Raw genomic sequence first — 27,460 nt, forward strand, 5'->3', positions numbered from 1 at the left:
CCAGCATGTTTAGTTCTTCTACCTGTATTCAGCAAGAGCCTTGTCTCAGGGTCCTCTCACAACTCTGATTTGCGGTTTTTTTGTTGTTGTTTGTTTTTTAACCAGGCCTCTTTTGCTCTTTTCTCCTCCTGTTACCTTTCAGTCATACTGAAAGATGACTTGCACATATTTTGCACTTTCTCACTTCTCATCTTGTATAGTCCTGTGTCATTTCAAAATATCCTGTTTGATTTTCTTCTACCTGTTTACTCAAATGACTTAATGTTAGTACTTTAATGATTGTTTATTCTTGCATCCTACTGAAATCTATGTGCAGTGTTTTTTTTCTCAAATATTACACTGCTACACCCTTTCCTTTAGTTATGTACTATCTGTAAGGTTTGCCAGAAAGGAAACCCACCACATGATTCAGGAAGAAAGGAGTTTATTGGGGGGAAAGCAAACTGCTAGCCCATACAAGATGGAGGTGTGGGGAGATAAAGAGGAAGGAAGAAGGGGAAAAGAGAGAAAAGAGCAAGAGAGAGTAAGAGAGAAAAGGAAAGAGAGCGGAGACTCGAGTTGATCCGGGGTTATATAGAAAAAGGTGGGAGGTCTAGCCAGGTGGATTGGATGTGACCTCACAGAAGGGTATGGTAACTGCCTCCAGGTATGCCAGTTACCTAGGTACTGAGTGCAGACTTAAAACAGGTGTGAGGCATCTGCATGGAGCCCTTCCGGGGGTGGACCTCACACTATCATGTTGGTTTTCCTGGATTATATTTTCTTCCCTTTATTCCTCAATGTATTTCTTAGATGAATCATGCATTGCAAGTGTGTTTTCTTTCTTTACTTAAACTCAAATGAGGAAAGACACATTCAAGCTTGATACTCACCAAAAGATGCTGTGTTTGAATTCCCCATCGGCTCTATTCACAGTCTGCATATACACTGGTGAATTTGCTTCTGTGAGAACTAATCTATTACTCAAATTGAGGTTCATGACTTTTAGTTCTATGATTAGTGTGTTTTCACTGAATCCAAGACAATAACCCACTGCTAAAGCTCTGTGATCACATTTGAAGTTGAGACCCCCCACGACCATGGCGCTTCTCATCTCCACACCTGTACAATGTCCTTCCCTCTTAGGGCCCACAGCTTACAGAACTTACTCTTCCAAGACAAGTCAGTTCATTTTAGCTTTGGAAGTCACAATTTATTTATAAACTAAACAAGAAAGTGAGAAAAAAACAGTATTTTGTCTAGACATAAGAAAATCTCCCAGTCAGAACCCATATGGCCCAGTCACCAGCCCAAAGTCAGACCTTCCAGTTTCCACTAACACAAGACTTTGGTGATCAATTCTCTAACACATAAAATTTGAAGGATACTTTATCATGTCCAAGTGTATTTTTTCTTTGTCTTTTACCATCCAGTGTGTTTACTTGTAGATTTATAGGCACTTTCTAGAAACAACAAATGAGGGAAACCATGCAACTTATGTTTCTTTGGGTCTGGTTTACTTCACTTAATATAATATTTTCCCAATCTTTCTATTTCCTTATGAATAGTACAATATCATTGCTTCTGATGGAAGCATGGAATTGTACTGTGTATATATACCCCATTTTCTTGATTCCATTTGTCCGCTGAGAGCATCTTGATTGATTCCATATCTTGGCTATCATAAACAATGCTGCAACGAACATGGTTGTGCTGGTAGATTTAGTGTGTTCTTGTTTGTGGTCTATTGGATAAATGCCCAGGAGTGGAGTTGCTGGGTCATAGGTTTATGTTTAGTTTATGTTTATAGTTACATAGCTCTATGTTTAGTTTTTTGAGGAATCTCCATACTGCTTTCTAGAGTGGCTGAACAAGTTTATATTTACACCAAGCATGTATTAGCATTCCCAAAGGAAGATCTTAGGAGAGGATCAATAAAGATCAATAGGCCAGGCACCAATGGCTCACACCTATAATCCTAGCTACTCAGGAGGCTGAGGTCTGAGGATCTTGGTCCAAAGTCATCCCTAGCAAGAAAGACTGTGAGACTCTTACCTTCAATTAACCACCAGAAAACTGGAAGTGGCACTGTGGCTCAAAGTAGTAGAGCACTAGCCTTGAGCTGAAGAGCTTAGGGGCAGTGCCCAGGCCCAGAGTTCAAGCCCCATGACCAAACAACAACAAAAAAGGTTTAATAACTGTGGTCATATCATCATATGAAGTAATGTTTCACAAAATGAATTTCAGGAAATGGAAACAAGTAGTTTTATGTTATTTTGCTTCTTGTTTTTTGGTCTTTTGTTGCTGTCTTTTATTTCTGTACATTTTGTCTTATATGTAAGCTTATCTGTTTGGGAGAGGGTAAGGGGGAGTATGGAAATGGTGGGACAATGGGTGAACAAATCCAACAGTGAAACACATTAAACACTATGTTAAAAATGAACTATACAAGTTGTGGGGAAGAGGGCACAGAAGGGAAAAAAATGAAAGAAAACAAGAGGAAAGGTGATACTGTTCAAACAGAAATGTACTCATTATCCTACTTATGTAATTAACCCCTATGTACATAATCTTTACAATAACAAATTAAAAAGAAAGATAAATAAAAAGATGGGGGGAGTCAGGGGGAGGGAAAGTGGGAGAAAAATGAGGGGTAATAATGTTCAACAAGCAATGTACTCATTACCTTACATATGTAACTGTAACCTGTCTGTAATCACCTTTACAATAAAATTAAATTAAATTAAAAAAATTGAAGGATACATTCAAACAATAGCACTTGAGATCCAGAAAACAAAGAAGGCAAGATTCTTCTTCGGGAATAAAAAAAATCACTGATCCATCAATGCTGGATCAAAGAAGAGCTCCCTAAAGAGGAGGTTCCAAAGACAATTAGGCTTGTAGGACAAGCCTACACACAGCATAAATATATCCAGATAAACAGAAGATCTTTGGCCAACATCATCAGTGCCTATTAGACTGGCCAAAGAAGCAGCAGCCAGACATTTGATTTTCAGTATTTCTGGCCATAGGATCTGATCTGCCTCTATTTTGAGACAAGCACTGAATCTTAGCCTGAGTCCATTAAAGATTTATCTAACCCCTATTACAATGGAATGTTCCCTGGGCGGTATTCTAAGTTCCCTGTGGTCTGTCTAAGGGGAGGAAAGACACAACTCATGTAGATTTCTATTATTTATAGCCTATGGGACAGTATCTTAAATGGCAAACCAATAAAATAGGCTCATGGAAATTGGCCTCTTTAGAGTCTTGACAATGCTCTGATTGTCAACAAGCAAATGACTAATTGCATTTATCTCTTAAATTAATAAAGTGATATCCTGCTATATAATCTAGTCAGAGCTACATTGGAACTGGCCTCCAAGAGCCTGGCTATCTTTTGATGGCAGCAGGAGTCAAGCTTATGGCCTTCAACATGGAAGGGTAGAATGAGGTACACCTTCTCCCCTGCCTTTGTTTGCATGCTACTCTGTCTTTCCTAACATGGGATCTGTTATAATGGTGAGCTCTCGTGTTGGTCATTTACCTCCATCACCATCCCAAGCACAGAAATACTTTTTGTTCTGCTTTAACCTAACCTACAACAAGGCTACAGTGGTCACCATCCAGTGTTGCCATTCTCTAACATTAGGGTGCATAACAGCCACTGTGGTGACCTCATTAACCATAGTGATTTGGTGTGGTTGGCCTTGGAGAAGATGACTTAAGATGCCTGGGGTGGGAACAGCAGTCTGCACACGGAAGAGCAGCAGCTTTGAGAAAGCCAGCCTGGAGGATGGTGGGCCTAGCAAGTCTTGGATGAGTCATGGCAGGTACATGGCTCACCTGAGCATACTCCAAACAGTTCTGTCTCAGAGAATCTTTACTCCACTGCAAGGAGGGGGCAGTTCTGTTTTTTTTTTCTTTTTTTTTTTGCCAGTCCTGGGCCTTGAACTCAGAGCCTGAGCACTGTCCCTGGCTTCTTTCTGCTCAAGGCTAGCACTCTGCCACTTGAGTCACAGCGACACTTCTGGCCATTTTCTATATGTGTGGTGCTGAGGAATCGAACCCAGGGCTTCATGTATGCAAGGCCAGCGATCTTGCCACTAGGCCATATTCCCAGCCCGAGGGGGCAGTTCTGAACCTACACTGAAGCAAATTACATATCCTGTATCCAAAAAACCTTTCACTCATGGAGTTCTCATGGAATCCACCAGGACATGGAATATAAATGTTTCATGTAAATTCATGCTCTAGTTCTGTGTTGTCACCTGGAAAGTTCTTCAAATCCTCTAAGTATCTACTTCCTCATTTATAAAGGAAAGATTGCTAGAGTATAACACAGTATTTCCTAACTATTAAATGAGACAATGCAAGGAAAGCCCTTGGTATAATGTTGGGTACCAAAACAGTACTTAATTACTCTTAACTATTGTTGCTATTATCAGTACCATCGGGGAAATCAGTATCTCATGGACATGTTCTGAGCACTTAGTAGGAACCTGGCACCACTATAAAGCTTTGTAGTCAATAAGACCCTTCTGCACTCTGGGCACATGGCACTTGAACTCCGGTAGGGGTCATCTTTCTACCTCCAGGGCTGGAGTATATAACTGGAACACAGTGGAAGATGGGCTCTGATGATGCCAGATTTAAGAGAGTTCAACCAGCAAAGACTCATTATCTCAACCAGAGTGTAAAGAAAACTCTGGATGCTCTACTTGCCTTTGGGATCTCTCTTTAATGGGACCCAGGAATCCTCTTATTCTTTATCATTGTAGGTACCAAACTGAGTGCACAAACTCAGGACCCTCCTATGAACAAGGGATGATGAGGAAGCCTTGAGACGTTGTCTCTAGACTCAGGGATGGACTGGCAGTCCCTGACAACAAAATACTACTGACTTTCTGGCTCTGAGTCTCACCAAAGGGGTCCCAAAACAACATTTTAACTCTAGTGACACTGACCAAACTGAGACTCTATCATCTTGCTTCGCTAGCTCCAAACCTTAGAGCAGCAAAGAGAAAGAGGAAGAGTGACAAGCCATCACGATGAGAAACATCACCACAACAAACAATATCATGATACATGCAGTTTGCTCAAGGAGGGGCCAGGGAATCTGGTATTATTCAGTTTTCCATTTATATTTCTGGCTGCATAATCAGCATCCTTCTGCTACTTCAGAGCTGGCAGAATGGTTCTTTGCTTACAGGCACAGGTGACAGAGACAAACAGAAAGAAGGAGAACTTAGGGGCTGACATGCATCCATCAAGTTCTTCCCTTTTATACCAAGATTCAGGCTGAGCCAAAGTAACCAGGAAGAGAGAAGAAGGCCCCTCCCTGACCTGCCCCCCCTAGTCTGATTACTTCCCTTTCATCTGTGCTTAAAATAGACTACGTCAGACTGAAATAACCCAGGAGACTAAATTAAATTAAGTCAGGGCTGGCTCCCAGGCAGTTGCTAATAAAATCATAAGCATTCACATCAGTGTGGCAAAGACAAAAATGTTTGTTAGTTATGCCATACCTCCTGACTGAAGAAGCTGAACCCTTAGGAGACAAAGCCACTAAGACCAACTTTCTAATATTTTCATACAAGCAACCAAGTACCTAAACTTTTCAAACTGGCGATAAGCTAGAATCTGTTGTTCTTGGCTTGCTTGTGGTAGCCCCAGCTTCCAGTGATATTTTCTGGGCTTCATTACCAGAAGTGCTCTAGCTGAGCTCTATTCCTGGATGGGCAGCTAAAGAATGAGAGCCTCTTATCTCCATCAATATGCAGAAAAGGGTGGCTCATTCAACCTCGAGGCAGCTCTGCACCTGTAGGATCAATGACATTCCTGTACACTCATGGTCTCCCAAACTGGCTCACAGTTGACTCCGAGGTGATTCCCAAATCCTTAAATTCCCAAGGTGCTCTGTACCACTGGGTCATGCTGGCAAAATAATCATAGAAGTGGCAAAACTGCCAAATGGAAGGGAAGTCAAATGGGAAGATGGTAACCACTGTACAACTCACAAATCAGAGACTGCACACGGGATAAAGATCCCCATGCAGTCTTGTAAGGTGGATACCTGCGATCTTTGTGTTTCATGATGGATGGGAGAGAGGCCCTAACATTGTGAGCATTATGCCCACACAATTTACAGACCAGGCAGGAGTCACATCGGTTCCCTAACCATGGGAGGTCTCATGGCTGTGATTTATGGATAAAATGTACCTTGCTTTCCTTTGATGAATGGAAGCCAAGTAGTCTGGCTTTCCTCAGGACAGCGGCTAAGAACTCAGAGGCATTGTTAGCATGCTGCCAACTAGTTCAGTCTCACAGTTGGAATTCCTCATGAAAGCGGAGCTGTAGGGGTGAGAGGCACAGGTCTGCCAAACAAGCAACATAGCCTACAGACAAAGCTGCCATGGGGGAGAAAAGCTAAAGGCTAACAGCTCAAAACAATCTAGAGGGCTTTGTCCAGTTCCTGAGCCCTAATCAACCATCTCCTCCTTATTCTACATTCCAACTGTGACCCCATTCAAAGGACTCTGAGCTGGACAAATGTCACTAAGTGATTTTTTTTCTTATTTTTGGTTGTTTCTGGAAGCTGTCCAGGCCAGGAACATGTTCATTTGTTCAACAGGAACTGAGACATATCAAACTTTTGTATAGGAGCTCAGACATGATCACTGGTCTCTAGGAATTTTGTGGAGGTACAATACATTTAAAGAAAAAGGCACCCAAATGGACAGCAGCAGCCTGGCTCCCAAACCAACTTCCTGCTTAGCTGAGTCTTGTGGTAGTATACATGCTTAGTCTGCTTAGTACCCCTTACCTTCCCATTTCTGGGGGATGTTACTTCCTTGCCCTGCCCCCACGTTCTATGCCTTCCAGGAACAGTTGATCGGTGGGGAATAGATGACGAATGGCAGTAGTATGTAGAAAGGAGATGTGACACACAGAAAACCAGCCCACCTTGAGTTTCAGCCCACAGAAAACTCAACCCACCTTGGGTTTCACAAGACAACCCACATTTCTCCTCCTCCTTCTCCTCCTCCTCTTCCTCTCTTCCTCCTCCCCTTCTCCTCCTCCCCCTCCTCTTCCTCTTCCTCCTGCTCCTCTTCCTTCTTCTGCTTGTTTTTTTGTGGATTGTGGGGCTTGAACTCTGGGTCTGGCAGCTCAAGGCTAGCACTCTACCTCTTTTAGCCACAGGGCCACTTCTGGTTTTTGATAGGTTTATTGGAGATAAGAGTCTCACAGTCTTTCCTGCCAGGGCTGGCTTTGAACTGCATCTTCAGAGAATAGCCTCCTGAGTAGCTAGATTACAGGATGAGCCATCAGCACCCGGCCTTCTCTCTTCTTTCTGAGTGGTTTGAGTTTTGTTTTTATCCCTCCCAACCCCACATATGCTATCTAGTCATTAAGTTGTCTAAGGTTTGGTTAGAGCAGTGAGAAGACTGAACTCCCATCAGTGCCTTTCATATTGGGCTTGGCAGGTTTCAAGGATCATGGAGAAGGAGATGAATGGGCTCTTTGATGGGGATATATTTTCAAGTAAGATGTCACTACAAGGCCTTTGCTGTTCAAACTTGTTTGAAAAAAGAAATCACCAAACCAGACTTACTTGACTCATCCAGTTGCAGAGTTCCCGGAGTCTCTGACTTTACTTAGGTTTCCTCCAGAGAAGGCCCACTCATGGCAAGGATGGTAGCACTTTCTCTCCGAAATAACTCTCCTGGTTACAAAATGCCACACTAAAGGGAACCTCAGAGTTCATATCATTCTGATGCCTTGATATGAATGTGCAGATGATGGTATGACAGAGGGAGATTACTGATGGGAATAGGGCTACAGTCAGGTGAAATCTTTCGGTAGAAAAATCTTTCAGTATCTTCTATGCAACCTCTCTCCTTTTACAGGGCACTTCTGGGCTGAAAGGTGATTTCTCAGTATGTTTTTGTGTCTGTTTGTAGGCATGGTGAAGGAAAAATAAATGAAGTCCAGGATGAGACTTTTTTTTAGTTGTGGTTAGACTCTCATTGTGGTTATAGCTACACTATGAATGAATCAGTTAATGTTTAATCCATAAAGTGACACACTTCAATTCATTTAACTAGATGATTAAATGTGTCCTGAACAAAACTCCATTACTAGAGTAACAATCCCTAATATTTATTCAGCTTTGGTTAGAGATATAGTTGGGAGTCAGATCCAATCTATCTGATCCCAAAGCCAATGCTACACTATCAGCTGAAACCGCTCACTGCTGTTATTGTGCAATCATTGAGTCCCCTGTATACACTTTCCTCACATAGCATCAGTTGTTTAAAATGTGCCCAGAGAACACCTCATGGGGGGAAAGGGAAAGGGGGAGGGGGGAGGGGGTATGAGGGACGAGGTAACAAACAGTACAAGAAATGTATCCAATGCCTAACGTATGAAACTGTAACCTCTCTGTACATCAGTTTGATAATAAAAACTTGAAAAAAAAAGAAACCCATTCAGTTGTATAAAATGGAAAAAAATGTGCCCAGATTTTTTTTTTCAAACATCTACTGGTAACTTTCAAAACCAGAAATTCTTAGGATCACATAAAGTCTCTGTGATTTGGAGTGGAAAGACTGAATTAAGGTCTAGCATCATCCTAAGTAGCTGGGTATTAGTATGAAGGAATGAGACTGGATCATAACCAACTCTCTCTCTGTCTCTGTCTCTGTCTCTCTGTCTCTGTCTCTGTCTCTCTCTCTGTCTCTCTGTGTCTCTCTCTCTCTCTCTCCTGGTCTCTCAGTAGCTGTTTAACCCACTAAGATAATCTGCAAAATGAGAACTATGGGCCTTATACTCTGAATTCTGCTTCAAGAAGAGTGGTCTGATAAAAACATGATAAAGAGAGAGAGAGAGAGAGAGAGAGAGAGAGAGAGAGAGAGAGAGAGAGAGAGAGAGAGACCAGCTCAGTATTGCTCAAAGCAAGAGCCAGTTCTGATCTCTTGCACACTTGCTGTGTGTGCAGAGAAGCAGGAGTGACTGGTACAGTCTGTCTCCACTAAGTTGAAGCTGGTGAAATGCCACTTCCCTGGCAGCATCACTCTGAAAAGTTTTATAGGAGGTTTGCTTTTTTCTATTCTTTGTTCATTGTTCTAGGAAAACAGAAAAAAGAAACAACACAAATGCCTGCCTCACTTTGAAAAGGGACCCTGACTGTCTTTAATTAACTGCAAACCTTGCATTAATTACAAAGGAAAATGGGAGGTAGAGCCTAAGTACCATTCTTCTCAGTTCAGAAAGGCCCCTGTGGGGAAGCTCAGGCACAGAGCTTCCTGCAGGTGGCCACAGCCCACTCTATTCAAGTGGGGATATTTTAGAACCACCCCAGGAGCTAACTTATCTCGTATTTTCTCAGGAAATCTTGCATCTTTCCAAGTGGAAATGCTGAGAAGCTGGGAAGAATATAGCCTAATGTTTTCTGCCATTTTGATGCCAGTAATCAGAGCATGTACATCTGCATTAATTGGAGAATTCTTTATAAAACAGCTGAACAACTTTCCTTAAAGGATAGCAAAACAGTTACTGGTGAAAGAACTATAAGGTACTATCAAGAATAGCCTCATTTGGCTATTCAGGCTTTCTGCTGGACAACTTTGACACACCCTTGAAGAAAAGAAAGTATCTCTGCATTTATTCTGGGACATTTCCACTTTTGAACCTAATGGTTCCTAAATACTGTTGAAGTATTGGTGAAGAACCAAAAGGGAACATTTGTCTATTATTTTATTTCCTCCTTAATGGGAGTCTCTTAATCCCCAACCTCCTTCCAAGAGTTAAAAGAAAGTTTCAATGGAAGTGATTGAAAACACATCATTTATAAGCTTCTAAGAGATTCCTCACTTGGCTAATGCATTGACTTTCTCAAAGAAGATCAAGTTCCTTGCAATAATTTCATGGCAATTAATCTTGTACTTAAATGATAATCCTATAATTAGAAGCAATTAAAATCCTGCACAAGGATGACCTGCTCAGTCAATGTCAGTACCTCTGTATGCTAATGGGGTAATCTTGAAAAAAGTCTCACACATAATTTGCATCGCCCCTTCTAGGGATGCAAGGCACTCAAGGCCTGTTTCCTTGTGGCAGGAGTCACTGAAGTCCAAGCAAATGGATGATTAGTGTTCTTACAAAGCATCTGGGGCTTGGGATCATTCTAAGCAGGAAAAGAGAAGTCCCATCATTTGCCTATGGTTTCTGGGATACTTTGAAGGCAAAAATTGCATTAAGGAAATGACATTGGCAACCCTTTGCCCCCCTCACCCAAATCCTGCTGCCTCCCACAGACATCCAATGACTAAGCACCCAGCACGGAAGGCTATGTTCAAATCGCTGCAAAGAGAACTGAGCGTGAATAACCATCTGTAGGAGGGCACATGGCTAGTTAGTACCCAGTTGACATTTAGCTATGCCATCAATAAGTCAGGACAAGGTACTCGAGTCAGGATGCAAATAATGACACATCTTTACAACAGGATGCAACCTTTTTTTCTTGGCTGATGTACGTCTCTAAAAGAACTCAGAAGGCATGTGACTTCATGAGTTAGGCTAAAGCAGGATTTTTGTAATTTAATCCAGATGAGGGGTTAAAATGGGAGGAGTCATTTGCAGATGAATCATTATAAATCTGAGCAAATTTTTAATGCTATACCTTTTGTCTATTTCTATCATCACCATCACCACTACTATCATCATCATCATCATTTCAACAAGCATATGCTAGGCACAAGTTTGAAGCAGGAGACTGGAGTATAGGAGATAGCCTCAAAGGGCTTAAGATCTGGAAAGTGTGGGGAGTCTTTTTTGGGCCGAGGGCCATTCGGATATTTATATCATTTGCAGGCCATACAAAATTATCAATACAGGTACATGGGCTGTAGGCAGCCAACGAAGCATTACATACCTGTCCTGTCAGCTACCAAATGACTTATATGACCCATGAGTTAGACATTCCCTATCCCTGAGGGAGTCCAACATGTAAATAAACATACAAGTGATATCACCCTATAGAGAAAGTAGACCATTTTAGGCAAGGCATAAAATGTGGGGAAGAGGCTTCAGAAAGTAACTAGAACTGAGTCTCAAGAAAATGCTTGAGAGAGAGCAGAGGAAATGCCATAAGCAAAGTTGAAGAGTAGAAAGCACCCAAATACCCAGTGGGTTACCATTGGCCATGTTGGAGAGGCTACAGTTTTGTGTGTTTTTTTTTTTTAAATTGGAAGATGGAGTAGAAAGGGGTAGGGTGTATAAGGAATAAGGCTGGAGAGACAGGTAAGGTACTGGCCATTGAGTAGGTCATTTAATCATGACGGTGATATTTAGAAATGTTCAACCAAGGAAGAAGATAGAGTAGATAAATCCACTGAAAACATGTTAATCATGACCTGGAAGCATATGCCATGGAAGCATCTGTGAGCAAGCAACATACATACATGGGATAATGACACAGAATAAATGGAGATTCTAGTACCTGCACACTGCTGTGTTTCTAGCTAGGAAGGTTCTTGTTTTCTTTTGCAAAAGGTATACCTGCATATTGAGCACCAGCAAACTCAAGGCAAGTGACAGCTAGACATTGTTCCTTCAAAGACTGAGAACATAAGCACAAGAGGAATCCCTAAAGGAGAAGTACCAGGGCAATAAGAAAAAGTCATATGGGCAGAGTGAGAATGAGCATGCCCAGCCAACTTGGGTACTGTCAGCCTGTGTCCTAAAGGGGCGTTTGTTTCTGTCTTTTCCTGCCCATTTTAATTCATCAATGTCAGGCACAGAAGGCTTCAGCCAGATTCCCTGTTGACATTTTTATTCCTAGCCATTATCTAAACCCTGGAAAATGGAGGCTCTGGAGGATGTGATGACGGGCCCTTACCCACAATGGTGCCAGTGGTGCCACCATAATTACAGGAGCTGCAAATCCATCACAGAGGAGCCTCAACTATTAATTGCAGGATGGAAACATGAAATTGCAATCATTTTAGCAATGGTGTGGGCTGTGTCTGTACTAAAGAAATGGCTGTGGATAGTACACCACCTTCCCTGGGCCAGAACCAAGGGTCAGGTATATTACAGAGCACAGAGGGGGGTATTGGAGAACTAGAAGCTGTGTGACCTGGAGTCCCTGGCACTTCCAAGTCTCAGTTTCCTCAGTTACAAGAGAGGATGATGACGATGACGACGATAATGATGACCTGTTTCCCCAAAGGGTGATTAAGATGAAACATCCTACAGGAAGCATCTAGTTGGTCTGGTGCCTGGCATGTGTGTGGGTTCTCTTCTCATAGGATGTCAGCACTCAGTTGATTCCAGAAACATCTTTGGTTTGTCCTTAATATCCCCTTTTCTGAACCTACTATTTGTGTTTGGTCTGGCTAGCCATCCATTAGCACCTGCAATTTGCACAAGCTCAAGCACAGAGATCAGAGCAAAAGAAAGCACCCCTACCCAGCTGTTACTACTTCTTCCTGAGCCAAAGAGAAGCCAGTCCTCCCTGGGGATGTGGGGCAGACAAAGAACTTTCTGTTCCCTCTTACCCATCTACACAATAAGAGTCCATGCTTGCTAAATATCACTCCATGGAAAACAGCACTCTACAGTGCTCTCAGAATTGATGGATGCTAATGAACCAATATCTGAGTTTCTTTGGCATAGGCAAGAAGACATGCAAAAGGAGGAAGGATTCATTTTGGCTCATGGTTTCAGAGAGTATATTCCATGATTGCTTGGTCCCATGCACTTGAGTAGAATATCACGATGGCAGGAGCTTCTTCACCTCATGATAGCCAGGAAGCAGAGAGCAAGGAAGGGACTGGTGACTTGGTATTGCCTCCAAGACACATCTCAGCAACTCCCTATAGCCTCCACTTCCTAAAGTTTCTAGAACATTCCAAACGAGTGCAGCCAGCTAGGCCCACATATTCAAAATCTGAGTTTATAGGTCACAATTCATATTCAAACCATAATTCAAGTTCTGGAAAGCCTTCTAGAGAAAGTACACTTTGCCATAAAAAGCAGTTTCCTATTATACTAAAGATCCCTTTCCACCTGTATTTAAGCCCAAACTAAAAGTGATTTTTCTTATATGTAGGGTACATAAAGCTTGCCAATGTTATTTTTAGAAATAGATCATTGTTTTGAGACAGAAAAGCTTGAAACTGAAGTTTACACAGATCATTCCTGAGCTGGTGTATTTGATGCAGGCATGTGAAAACCCTAGGAGGTGAAGACTGGCACCCAAAAGAAAGACAGGTATAGCATACAAGAGACCCACTTGGCACAAGAGACCGTTAGTCTTATTTCTGTCAATACTCTGTCCACACAGCCTATTATACACATGTGCATATGCTTACAGTTGGCTTGCTCAGATGGCTTTCTTTTCTTAGGCTATGTGGAAAATGGGTATAAATGCACAAGCTCTCAGGACGCAGACCATGGGTGGCTTCCAGATCTTGGACAGTGTCTGTCCATCCATGTAGATGGGCAAGTTCCAGAACTCTGCCGCAGCACTCCGGCAGAGTGCATACTGTTAAGTCCCAGGCAGCCATCCCCTGGAGGCTCTGTATTAACCAGGGCAGGGACCATGTGAGAGATCTGCACAAGTAGGGTTTAAGGCACCAGCCCCAGTTCAGAGCCACAAAACACAATCATGTCTCATTTGGTCTACTGTCCACTAAAGGGAAGAACAGTGGCAGTGGCATGTGAGGCTCAGTAGATTAAGAGACTCCAGACTGAGAAGCTGAACCACCAAGGTGGGTGGACAGTGCTTTACTTAGGGGATTCCTTCCAGCTGCTCTCCAGAGAGCACATGAATATTTGACGAGCTGGAACAAAGTTCCTGACATATATAACATTTCACAGACTTTTGGAATACCTTAACCAGGTTGCCAAGTATAGCATCACTAGCAACAGACACTTTGATTATACGTGAGTAAGCTGGCACCCTCACTCTATCCCAAACTGAAGGACCAGACCGCAGTAGCATCTTCTTCTGCACTCCTGCACCCCACAGATTTTAATGAACAGAAATTACCTTCAACTAAATGCATAGCTTGGTCCAGCTCTTCCTGGTGGGTGTCCTCACACTGGCATTTCTGTTCCATAGTGCCTGCCCTTGGAAAAGAACTGTACAAAGCTTCAGGTAAACAATGGGCTACCTCTGTGCCCAATCAACATCTCCAGTAAAGAAAGCCTATGGTCACTGTGACCCTTGGGTGAAGCCTGATCTCAGGCTAGAGGACTGATGCCCTGTTATGTGGAAAAGTAGACGTCTGCAACCAAAATCTCCCTGTCGGAAAAAGTATTAAACTTGAAGCCCTGCAATGCATGGGCCCTAGGATTGATCAATCTGTAACCTGTGATGACTGTACTCCTAATCTCTTGAATATGGAGAGAATCACATTTCCCTCCTACTCTCTCAATCACTTACTTGAAATTCCTGACATCCTGGATGGTACATATGGTGCCTTCTGAACCCACTACATCTGTGCCTGGGATGTCAACCTTCTCTGTCTTCCTGCCTTTCCTGCAACTGCCTGTGTGAAGCCAAGACTTTAGCTTCTTTGGCTAAGGCACCCTCCTCCTAATCCCTTATTGGACCTTAAGGGCTTGAGTATGTGCCTTGTGATTAACTCCCACCCCCAGCTAAAAAAAACATGCATTCCACAATGAGGTTTATGTCTTCATCATCTTTGCATCCAGCACCTGGCAGAGAGCTAGATGCATGCTCAAGAAGTGGACAAGGAATGGATGAGTCAAAGGATGATGGACTCCTACACAAAGCTCAGGCTCATTTCCTTGATTCTGAAGCAAACACGTTGAGGAGGTAGAGAGGTAAAAGCACACAGTGGGACTATTGTCCCACTATTGCCGTGATGGTAAGTCTCAATACCAGGGGAGATGGGACCCAGACACTGGCCACACATGACCCCAGGAGGACAGAAGGAGCCAAAGATGGGGAGGAAGTCCTCCCTTCCAGCTCCATATGCCATGCTGCATTAACAACCCAAATCATGGCAGAAACTTTGACTCTCCTTCAGAATAATCTATTTGTGGGAGAGACGTGTTCCTGAAACAGCTGTAAAGCACATGCTACTTTTTCTTTTTTCCAATTTACTTGCAGCATTAAATTGAAAACTGGTTCCCAGGAGGAATCTTTTTTTTTTTAAACTATCCCTCCAAACCAAATGAAAAAAGCACATAAGAATGTAAAAAACCTATTAAAATTGCCTGTTGGAAGGGCGGGGGGGGGGGGTGGGATACGATTCTGATAGCACCATTGCCCAAAGGCAATAAAATAAAAATACACCATAAAAACAAAGGCCTTTTCCCATAAATACCACACACATCCAGGGGAAAACTCACCTCTGATTTCAAAAGGCAGATTTCCATCCCAAAGCAGAACTCCCACTGGGAGTTTCTATGTTTCTTTGGAAATTGTTTTCTACCTGAGTACTTCTACACAGGTAAAATGGGGACCGAGCTACTTTAGCAATTAACACAGCTGCTCAGGGTTTTAGGTTTAAATGCATTTTCCAAGAATCCACTTGTATTTGGACCGGCAGCTCTGCTCATTATAGTTTATTGTTTATATTTGTGTTCTCATTAAAGCCGGGCTAATTCTCACATTTCCATTTAAGCCCTCACTGGGAGTTCCCTTCCCTCTAACAAATACCCACAGCCCTCCAGTCTCCTTCTCCATGGGGCCTCTTCCTCCCCAGCTCCCTACATACCTCGGGCACCTTCCAGTGGTGTGCTATTTAGGGGCCACATAATTTGGCAGTTAAGTGTACTTGGACTTGAATTGTTCTATAACTCCTTCCTGTGATATCAGTTTGTCTCCTAGTTTTAAGTACTGCGGACTGTCTATAACCATTGATGCTCAAAGAACATCATGGAGGGATGAATGTGGGCTTAGAAAACATTTATGGATTTACTATGGGTTCCAAAGGAGTCTCTACATAATAGAGAGACTTGAGATGCTCAGAGCCTAGATACGAAAAGGCAGTTTCCACCCCATGACTTGGAAACATTTCCTTCCCTTCTGTAACTGTTTGGCTCATCCCAAAAATGAGAATAAGAATGACACTTATATCCTGGGACAGTCTGAAGATTCAATGAGATAAGTACCAGGAGCTCCACACAAAGGCACTCTGTAAGTGGCAGCTGCTATTAAGAAAGGCATTTCTTTTTTGAACTGCTTGGTTGGGAGGATCTGCAGACAGACAATGGTAGCAGGGGAACATCTATCAGGACTGCTCTTCAGGCTTTGCTTGGAATGTGTTATCATCCTCTCACATAGGAAAAACATAAGATTGATAGCTTCTCTTTGGCTTTTTAAAACAACATCTAGCTGAGTGTGATGGTTCATGCCTTTAATCCCAGCATTTGGAGGGTGAGGCAGGAGGATCTTGAATTTAGGGCTAGCCCGGGCTACATACTGAAATTAAAAACCAAAACAAAGGAATCTCCAGTGACAAACACAGGAACTACTTTTTCTACAAATGTCTCAGGTACTATTTCAAAGTATGATGGGTGTGTATAGGTAGTCTGCACTGCTTTGGCAACTCTTCCAAAAATATAAACTTATTTCAAAGTAAAAATTTCAAGCTAGGTGTGGTGGCACACACTTGTGATTTCAATACTTGGGAGGTGGAGGCAAAAGGCTTGCAAGTTCAAGCCCACCTTGGGCTACATAGCTAGATCCTGTCTCAAAAAATTAAGGACTAGGGATGTAGGGTAGAGTGCTTGCCTAGAATATACAAGGACCTGGATTCAGTCCCTAGTACTAACAAAGAAAAAAAAAGTCCTTGACATTTTTATTACCAATTTCTGAATTCCTTGAGTTCTACATTTTATATTTAGGATTGACTTTCCTCCATACACATCATACACGTACTATCTTATTTTTTTTTAAGCACTGAGACTCAAACGCAGGACCTTGCCCATATGAAACAAGTGTTCTACCACTAAACTACATCCTCAGAGAGATAACTATATTTAAAAAAGTTTCTAGTTCTTGTTGATTCTATCACTAAATAAAACTGAAATACTTAGCCAGTGAAAATCTATGAAACTTTGGGAAAGTTACTTTGTTTTCAGTGCCTCGATTTCTTCATCTATATGGTAATGATCATAAACTTCCACACAGCTTCATGTCTAAGTAAGTTAGACATGAAAAGTGCTTAGAAAATGGCTCCTCTGTAGAAAGTATTCAATAAGTATTAGTTGTTGCTGTTGCTGTTATTGTTTGCTCTGGCCTAAATATTGGTGTTTCCAGATTTATATGTTGAAAATGAATCCCCAATATGAAAGGGCTGGGGGCGAGAGGGGAGCAGGGGATTTTGAGAAACAACTAGTCTGATTAGACTCTCACGAATGGGTTATCCTCTGTATAGAAAAGGTTCAAGAGTGCGTGTTGTCCCTTCTCTCCTCATTGCCATATGAGGACACAAGAGGTGCCATCTATTATGGTGCAAAGAGTGAGCCAAACCCGCCTGTGCCTTCATCTTGAACTTCTCATAAGAGAAATGAATTTCTATTATTTATATATTATCCAGCCTAAAGTATTTTGGTAGGGCAGCCTGAATGGAATAAGACATTATCATTATTAAGCTACTGCTGAATTTGCATTTCTAGAGTGGAACTTTGTCTGTACAATAATTTTAAACCAATTCTCAAGGGCCATGACCTTCATGGCTGACATTAGCTATACTGCTTAGTTTTCCTGTGTGATACGCCCATGCTCATCTCTGAAGATATGATGCCATGAGAGATGATCCTGCAACCCCAAGTTCAACTCTTGGTGGAGCAAAGAGAATGATATGAGCCCCACCCTGACGAGACATGGCTTTTCTCTGCAACAACCCTGTGCCACCAAAGCCAGCACATCCATGTGTTTTTACACCTGCAGGACTCTTTCAGCGCACGGAAGAGATTGAATGATTCAGGCACCAAGATGGAGTTGCTGTTTTTATTTCAGAAGGCATGGGGCAAGTCTAGCACACACAGTGTTGTGGTATGCTTTGCCCAGAAACACAAAGAATGACAGCTAAATATTTAAAAACTCCGACCAGGCATTCTTGCCTTATAGCAAGCCACATGGTGTCAGATGTAAACTCCATAATCAAACTCTGTTCACCTGTGGGGACTATTCGATTGCTACCAGCCATGGCTTCGGTAAAGAAAGATAAGGAAATGTACAGCCAGGTTCAACAGTATGTATTCTATTTGATGCTCCTCAATTCTTTCTTACTGATGGAGACTAGGTTTTACCTTCTCCCCCTACATGCTACCTGTGCCCCATGCATGGCTTTGACAATGTGGACATCTTAGGAGAAAAGAGAGAGAAACAAGAGTGAGGTCTCAAGGCTAACCTCATGGCCCAGAGAAGCTTCACTTCCTCCGAGGAGGGAGCGTATGTGCAGAACTGAGGGGCCTGGGTTGTCAGGAGTGAGGAATGCCGAGTGGCCTGTGACAGCATCAGCCCACTGAAAGGAAATGTAGGTGAGACTCACAGACTCAAATATAAGGATAAAGCAGGGATGGTTTGGAGAAAAAAAGAAACTTCTCTACAACACAAGATGTCAAAAGGTGACCTGTGCATACAACAGGGATTTTTATTGAGCTTCATCTTCATTTCGCAGAGCTTCTTCAGCTCTGGCTGGTTTGGTCCATGATGTATCTAGAAGCAAGCTATGTTACCCCTCTCCTAGCGACATGTCAAGATCCTTTGTTTTGTTTCCCTGTATTCTGAGCTGAGGGGACAAGAAGAGGAAGAAAATGTGTGCTTTTAAAAAGAAGGGAGGAGGGCTGGGGATATAGCCTAGTGGCAAGAGTGCCTGCCTCGGATACACGAGGCCCTAGGTTCGATTCCCCAGCACCACATATACAGAAAACGGCCAGAAGCAGCGCTGTGGCTCAAGTGGCAGAGTGCTAGCCTTGAGCGGGAAGAAGCCAGGGACAGTGCTCAGGCCCTGAGTCCAAGGCCCAGGACTGGCCAAAATAAATAAATAAATAAATAAATAAATAAATAAATAAATAAAAAGAAGGGAGGATAGTTCCCAAAGTAAGCGTTGTCTGAAACTCTTACTCTTTTGTTTTTTCTCTTAAGTAGAAAAGAAATTTTCTGCTTATTCTATTATGTACAAGTCACAACATTAAAGCCAGTCTTTCCAACACTTGTGACAGTTTAAAATCCTAAATGCAAATAGATATTTAATGCTTTGCTGATCAAATGGAGGTAAATGTACTTGTCAAGGAAAACACATACAGTCATTCCCCAAAGAACCCCAAAGGAAGTGCACTGCACTTGGAATAGTGATAGAAGCAGAGGGTGTGGATGCAAATATTCCAGTCCTAGCTCCTTACTTACGGATGCTGCAGTGTTGTGTTACCAATCTCTCTGTTACTCAGTTTCCTCTTCAGAAAAATGAGGCTAGTAATCAAGCAGTTGTGACGGCTAAATAACCGATTTAAACTGTTGACATCATATTAACATGGAGGACCTCTCTCTCTCTCTCTCTCTCTCTCTCTCTCTCTCTCTCTCTCTCTCTCTCTCTCTCATTCTGTGTGTGTAATTCCTGCTATCATCTTGGAGGTGGATTTGTCAGGTCATCATACCCTGCTGCCACTCACATCCTCATCTTCCATCCGTCAGCCTTCCCTGCCCTATCTCCAATCTCACCAATGGCATTTTGATTAATTACCTTCCTTGTCACCTTGTCACTAGAGGGAGAACACACTGACCATGTTATCCAAGTAGAAGGATCCACACAAAAGCTGGTTGTGACCTGATACACTGAGTGTTTGGGAATTTAGGTATACAGAGTCCCCTAGAGATGTGTAAGTAAGACTCAGCTATGGTAGTCAGTCTATCAGGGAAGACCCTTGAGGGGCCTTGATTTTCACCTAAAGCTGCTGCTGCTGGCCAGGCAGGCAGGCCTTACCTGTGACATGGAGCTTCTCATCGGTGACCTCAGCCTTCAGGTAAATCCGGCCTCTCTTCTCTGTATGATCCATCCCACAGAGGCTGGGGACATTTATGACACATTGCTTGTGAACATTCATGTCGCAGGCTGTGAATCAAAGAAGCAAAGAGTGAGGCAGCCATATGGGCTGGAGGCACTTCCTCTGTGTTTTGGTATCCAAGCAAAAGTGACAGTGAGCTAGCCCCGAACTCGATACTCTGCTATAATGTTTTTGGTGACATAAGGAACTGCTAGCAGATGTCCTTTCCAGCACAGGCTTTGTGTGAGTGGCAATATCCTTAAAATATCCATCCCATATTTACTCCAGTCTTCCCCAAAGCAAAATACCCAGCTTGTTCTTCAGTGATTAGTTTCAAATATTTAACAAAGTCCACACAGGTAAATGTGCACAAAGTACAGACTAATTAATAGCTTATGTACATGTGAGCATACCAAATGCAAGTCCTAAACAGAGGATACTTTTTTGCCAAAGAATTCCTTCTGCCTCCCAGAGCTTACCACTGAGAAAGTAACAATCTGTGGGCTGCACATAGGAAATTCCTAAAATTTCCTTTTCCTGTAACCTGGTATTTTCAAAAAGGTACAAGCACATTGCTTTTTTTTTCTTTAAAGGAACTTGTGTTTGATATTTTAAACCTATCTTCAATATTTAAATATTATTCCAAGTAAAACAAATACATGCCTGGCAGAAGCCCTTCCTTACAGCTGACATTATGTGGGTGAGACAGGGGGAGGATAAAAAAAGATCAGTCTTATTGCAATGAACCAAAGAAACCCTGAAAAGAATCCTGAGCACTAACTACAAACATGAAACTGTGTAGGTGTTCCGGCTCCATCCTTCTGGTACCTTCGGGATTCCTGAGGAAAGGACGGTTACCGGGATCCTCGCAAACACTGCCTGGGACGCTAACAAGGTCATTCTACAACCGTCCAGGTGGAGTCTTCCTACCCTTTTCATTTCCAGTGTTTAACCTGAACATGGCAAATCCTGTAAAGCATCGTGCATAAGACATGTTTGCTGTGATTAAACACTAAAAGCAGGAGAATGGACACAGTGATGGAAGAATAATTAATTCGTTGATTCACAAATATGTGTTCTGTTAGGCTTCTCTTTACAGAGCTAACTGTTTTAAGACCGTGTACCTTGGCTTAGCTTAGGTTAACCGGAGTCCTATCCTCGATTGCCTGGACAGAACAGGCAATTGAAGAAAAAACAAATGTCAGGGCCTGTGGAAAGAACCTGGGCAGCAGGGAGTGCCTGGGATAGGGGGGTAGGGGTGGTGATGGAGGAGAAAGAACACTGGGCTGTGTCCTATCCCAGCTTGGATCCACCAGGAGGTGGCTTTTTCATCTTGGGAAGCTCGTTTGCAACCCTGATATCATTTCCTTTTCTAACTAAACTAAGAGAGTGGTCTCCACAGGGGTTCCTAACTCTTTTCTTAGGAAGAGGAACTGTTCACAGACACCTACCTGTATAACCTGCAGGGCTGTGAGAGCTCAGGTAGGAGCAGAGGACTTAGTCCATCTGCTCATTCTTCCTCCATGAAGGAGAAACCCTAGAAACTCGAGAAGTCTCACCAGAGTTCAAAAACCAGACAAAACAGCACTTGTCCAGGTAAGCGGTTTTCAAAACTTTTCAGTAATAGGACCCATTTTTAAGGAAAAGCTAAAGCAGAATCTTAATAAGATGAATGCTATTAGCATATATTTAGCTAATAAATTCAAATTTATACCAGTTATTTATTACAAGGCGATTCAAGGACAACCAGTATAGCCCCCTGATCCAAACAAACCCCTAAGGAAGCTTCTTGATATGTGTTGTGGTTGTAGGCTTCTCAAAAGTTCGCGGATTGGAAACTTCACTCCCAAATTCATAGGATTATTATTGTAGTTGGAGGTGGAGCCTTTGGGATATGATCCAAGACTAGATAGGATTGTGAGGGTGGGCCCCCCCATGATGGCATTAGTGGCTTTTATAGGACTAAAGTTCTGGGCTAGCAGCTCCACACGTATCAACCAGGACCTCATCACATCCTGTTAACCATGCTCACGGATTCCCAGACTCCAGAATTCTAAGCTACAAACACATCTATTCTTTTACAAATTGCCCAATCTCACATATTTTATAAAGAAATATAAAACAGATTGGAATACAACTCTGAGCAGCCTCAACATTTCATCTATTTCAACATCTTGTTAAAACTGTAGCAGAATTCCTGGTTCATACAGAAGAGAGCATGCAGGTGTGAACCGTTGCTCAGCAAGCCTCCCCAGCACAGCAGACGCCTCACGCCTCAGTTCGGTGGGTACCACAGGGGAAACTTGATTGCAAGTTCTACCCCATGAGTGAGGCTGGCGATGGAAATGCTCCAGTGTCTCACTTTGTCAAGGCTGGCATGTAACACATTCAAATGCTCATTTTCATTTCAAGTTTCAAAAACATTAGACATACGTTTAACAAATGAACTTAGTACTTGCAGAAACTCTGAAAACCCTGTCTTTGGAACCCAAGAGTTTCTTGTAGTAGAGGAAATTAATGGCCCACAAGGTAACGTTCCATCTGGCTGTTAAATTGTACCACTTCATAAGGTGAACTATCCCTGTGTTCTGAGAAAGCCTCCATCTACCCTATAATGTTCTTACATATTGATTTTTATAGACTGTGTTTGCTCCATGTAGGATACAAATATAAAGCTTCGGGCCATTATAACAGCCATTAATGAAGAAGAATATGCTGCAATTACCATAATATTTGCCTGTCTATTAGAAAAACAGGCTTAGTAATTGCCTTTTCATGTTCTAAAAACACGAAGTTTCATTTAAATGAATAGCCTAGGGAATCTCATAATGTAAGAATTAGCAAAGCAGAGAGTTCCATAGTGTTTTTCCCCCTTTCCTCCTGGAATTTGATGGAGATGCAGAAAGACAAAAGAGGAGGAATGGGAAAGGGCTGGTGCCCTCCTCAGAGGTCTTCAGTGATTTCATCCCAAGCAAGGCTGCTATAAATTTGATCCATAAACAGCCAGGACGGGTGAACTGAAGTAAGATGTTATCCTAGTTTTTATGTTCATTTGAGCTTCAGTTTTAGGGAGAGCCTACTGGATTTTTCCACAGGCCACCCACTAATTAGAGACATAGGAAGATAATGACTATGGTTGCTTTGCTTATTTTGAAACCAACCAAATGTAGAAACTGGAGGTGGGGAGTTTTCTTTGGGGTTTGACTAGCCAGCATTTTGCAAGGATTGAAGATTTCTAACATGTTAAAAAAAAGTGACAGCACCCACTAACTTCATTTATAAATGGAGTGCCTTATTATGGTTCATAATTAGGCAAGGAAGAAGTTTACTAAAGCAGAATTTGGACAGTGTTCAGCCTGGTCTGCATCTGAAGCAATTCTACTGATGAGGTGGTGTTGAGACGTAACCGAGCCAAGAGTATTCTAGTGCCCTGGGCCTAAGTTGCAGAGCCTCACCAGCTACCAGAAAAGAAAACTTACTGTCACATTTCATCCCTTGGTGGATGAGTCCATACAGCAGTGACCCACAGTGATCGCAGAAGGTGGGACTTCCGTAAGTATGGATCTTGAACTTGTGCTTGCTCCTGGGGTCCTGGGAAAGAAGAAATACAATGCTCATTGCAGGCATGAAAGGGCCACTGTTTTGGAGAAAGCCAAGTCCATGCCTCATTTTGTTAAGGCTCAGTTTTCTTTAGTCACATAATCCTTAAAGGGATGTTGGGCTATGTCATATTTTCATGGAAAATGTTCCCATGGTTCCTGCCTTCTAATTTGTGCACACCCAATTACAAAGCTTCTACCAAAGCTGTCACTTCCAGACTACAGTCAATCATCGATATACTTAAGGGCAAGCATAATGTTTCAAGGTATGCAGTTCTCAGCCAGGTTGCCCTTGGTTTGTTCCTGTAATCCTAGCCACCTGAGAGGCTAAGATCAGGAGGATTATGGTAAGAGGTTAGCATGCATAGAAAAGTCCATGAGGCCACTCCTCTCCTTCTCAACTAACAGCCAGGCACAGTGGTATATGCCTGTCATCTAGTTATGTGGAAGGCTGAGATCTGAAAGATGGGGGTTCCATGCCAGGTGGGCAAAAAAGCCCACCAGATTCTATCTCAATGGAAGAAGCAGGAATGGTTAACTTTGGGATCTAAGTGCTAAGGCACATATATGCCAGTGACTGATTATGAACACTTTTCAAAGGCATAAACTGGAAGATTCTGACATACTTCAATTATGTAGATAAGTCAAAAGAACAGTAAACCAAATACTGTACTATCCAGATTTTGATTTGATAAAGAACATGCCTCTTTATTTTTCATTATTATGTTATTATTTTCCTTTTGCAGAGATGCTAATGACCTTCCCAAAGCCAGATGGCAAACTGATATCAGAAATGGGACTTGATCTACATCTGATCTTCATCTCAAAAGTTTCCAGAGATCTATTCAGAATGAGGATCTGGCTCTTATCATCTTCGTGTTTTTTAATTTATACATTTTCAACACTATTTTTTTAAAAAGTCTACCACCTATTTCATAAGTAAGATGTTATTGGAATACAGCTCCATTCATGTAGTAACACAGTTTGTGCGGTGACAGTGGCAGAGGGGAGTATTTGTGACAGCTAGTATGGGCCACAAAACCTGGGCTATTTACTCTCTGGCCTCTGTAGGAAAAATTGCCAATTCCAGTTTCAGGATAATGGGTTTCAACATGTCATCTCTACATATATCACCTGCATCCCATTAGAAATACAAATTCTTTGGCTTCCAAAGGACCAAGAGAATCAGAAACTCTGGAGGAGAAGTCTCCCAGGCTGTGCTTCCAGAGGCCCAGCAGGTGATTCCAAGGTTGGCAGGCATGTTAACCACAGAGAACTCCTGCTTCAGACTATCACTTGACAGACATTTTGTGGGTTTCTAACAGGTAGAAATGGAATACACATGCAGAGACTCACAATATTCTTGAAGTCGGTCACTAGTTTACTTTCTAAATGTCTCTCTCAAGGTGTCTTAAGAGATTACTTTTCAATCAAGCAATAGCTGTGAAGGTAGAGTGCATAGGGCCTTAGACTTCCACCTTTATAACAGCCCAATATTTTCCCACACATGAGGAAGAACACTGAAAAAACAGACCAGCATCAGCACCAATTAACAGTATTCATGTTGACAGGAAAGGTTGTGTCCCACAAGGTGAAGGGCAAAGAAGATGCTGGGGGAAAGGAAGAGACCAGTTTCCCTGCAGAAATAAGGCATCAACAACTGGCAATAAACAAAGAATGGCAGCTCATTCTGAGCCCTCTGGAGTATGCTTGAGCCAGGAAGCCTCAGGATGGCTGTCCTGACAATTGATTGTCATATAGATCTCTACTGACTTGAAGCACAGACAACATACTTTACTTCTCAGGAAACTCAACTCATTCATATATGCATTGCTAGGCTCTATTCCTTAGGAGATGGAACAAGGCAGAAAGCCATTGCTTTACCTCCTACAAGGCTGCAGAACAACCAAACCCCAGAGTCCTTCACACTCCCAGTCCATGTGTGGCCACAGATGCTGTGATGAATTACAACCACAACAATAATGGTGTCACTATCTGCTTGTTGATTGTCTGGTGTGTAGATGCTTTATAACTTCTAAGACCTCTATGTAGAACACGAGTCTCTTGTGAAAAAGCCTATTTACCAGTACTCTGGAGATTTGTGCTCTGACCCTGGCACTGACATAAACTCTGTGACCTTTGAGCAATTATGTCACTTATTTATAAAACAGAAATAAGTCTAGTTTGCCCTAAGGGTGAAACTCAACTCAGGAAGCTTAGGAAAAAGGTTAGCAACCTGAAAATCATGGGACAGATATAAGACATTACTAGCACATTATCTTTGGAGATAAATTACAAGGTACCCAAGGTTTTCCCCCAAGTATTTCAGTAACATGGTTCTGAAAGAAAGGACCAGGAAAGCAAGGCAATGTCAGTTCTCACTGGTGGTCAGAATGAGGCCAAGCAAGCAGAAGGCAGGGGATTTTTTTAAATTTGGTTTTACATTCTAGCTCCTTGCATCTGCACCTAGCCTTCCAAGGAAGTCATCTGACAATCACTCTGAGCAGTGAACATAAAACTATCTGTGAGCCCAGATCACCATGTGCCATCCCCACCATCAAGGTGAGTCTGTCACAGGAACTGGAGAAGCGGACGGAAGGCAGGAACATGGAAGCTCTCCCAGTCTAATTAATCTCACCTAGGCTGACAAAAGAGACCATGGTGTTTGCTAAAGAGCTGTGACTCATGATGATTTGCAGAGAGCCACTGGAACTAAAAATCTCCCAGGCTCTCTGTGCTTCTCTCAATAGCCATTAAAGAACAAAGCATTTTGTTTCTTTGGGCCCCGATTTCCTTATCTATTCCCTGGAAATGTGGGGAGGAAGGACCGCATTTTAAATGACACTTCACAGGTCCCTAAGGTTGCCAGGAGGAATCCAGCCTGCAGAAGAGGGAGGAGGTCACTGCTAAAATTAAGTAAAAAACAAGTGTTCTAGAGGGTCTCCTTGATTTCTATCTTGCTATTAAAAAATAACAAAAAAAGAAGAAAACTTATTACTTTGAAATCATCTAAGACGCACACGAATTTGCAAATCTAGTACAGCCTGTTCCTGAGTGTTCTTCATCTAGCTTTCCTTAGTGAGAACATCTTAAATAACCACAGTACATGAGCACAATCAGGGAACTGCAACTGCTGCCACACCACTAGCCTAACCGCCGGCTTCAGGGGCTACTAGATTTTCTGTGCCTAATCCCAAGGCAAGGATTTTCATTGTGAGACTTATGAATTAAATATATTGTGTACTGTATAGGGAATATGGTAATATTTGCTGGGTAAATATCACTAGTGCCAGAAGAACCACAGCCAAGGAACATCTGCTATTTGTTCATGACATCTATAGCCTGCTGGATCTCATGTGGATGGGTAGAGGGAGGATTAGCTCAAGGATCTATCTGAAAAGTAGCATAAAGAAAGTTCTTCTACACACTGTTCCCAAACTCATTCTTCAGAATGAAGTAATTTCAAAACCCAGGATGACTAAGTGCTTAGCCAGGTATGCAGCCAGTCTGGGTCATGAGAGGACTCTCATGTCTACAAGCCCTGGCACCCAAGCCTCCTCTTGGGTGGCAAAATCCCAGCATCTCTCATTTGTATCTGCACTTGAAATTACTTCCACCTGGTCTAACCACCTTATGCCAAGGCTCCACCTACTGGAACACCCAACAAGGCAGGCAGGAAGCTCCAGGATCCTCTAAGAAGCTCCTGCAGATGGCAGTACTAGGAACAGATTTTCCCCCTAGCTAATGTTCCTGATCATTTGTAGTTGTCCTTGTATGCTATTTACCACATTCTGCCACTCATAACAATTATTGTTTCTGTCTACCCTCCTTTTCATTTTTTTCATCAT

At 42.4% G+C, this 27,460-nt stretch overlaps 1 protein-coding gene across 1 annotated transcript in view; it reads right to left on the reverse strand.

Moving 5' to 3' along the window:
- Positions 1–27,460, reverse strand: part of Prkca (protein kinase C alpha) — a 371,818-nt gene that overhangs the window by 87,780 nt on the left and 256,578 nt on the right. Inside the window, 2 exon segments of the mRNA XM_048367133.1 lie at positions 19,953–20,081; positions 23,493–23,604. Of these exon segments, the coding sequence (XP_048223090.1) occupies positions 19,953–20,081; positions 23,493–23,604 (241 nt within the window).

This window comes from Perognathus longimembris, chromosome 17 (genome assembly GCF_023159225.1).
Source record: "Perognathus longimembris pacificus isolate PPM17 chromosome 17, ASM2315922v1, whole genome shotgun sequence".
NCBI lineage: Eukaryota > Metazoa > Chordata > Mammalia > Rodentia > Heteromyidae > Perognathus > Perognathus longimembris.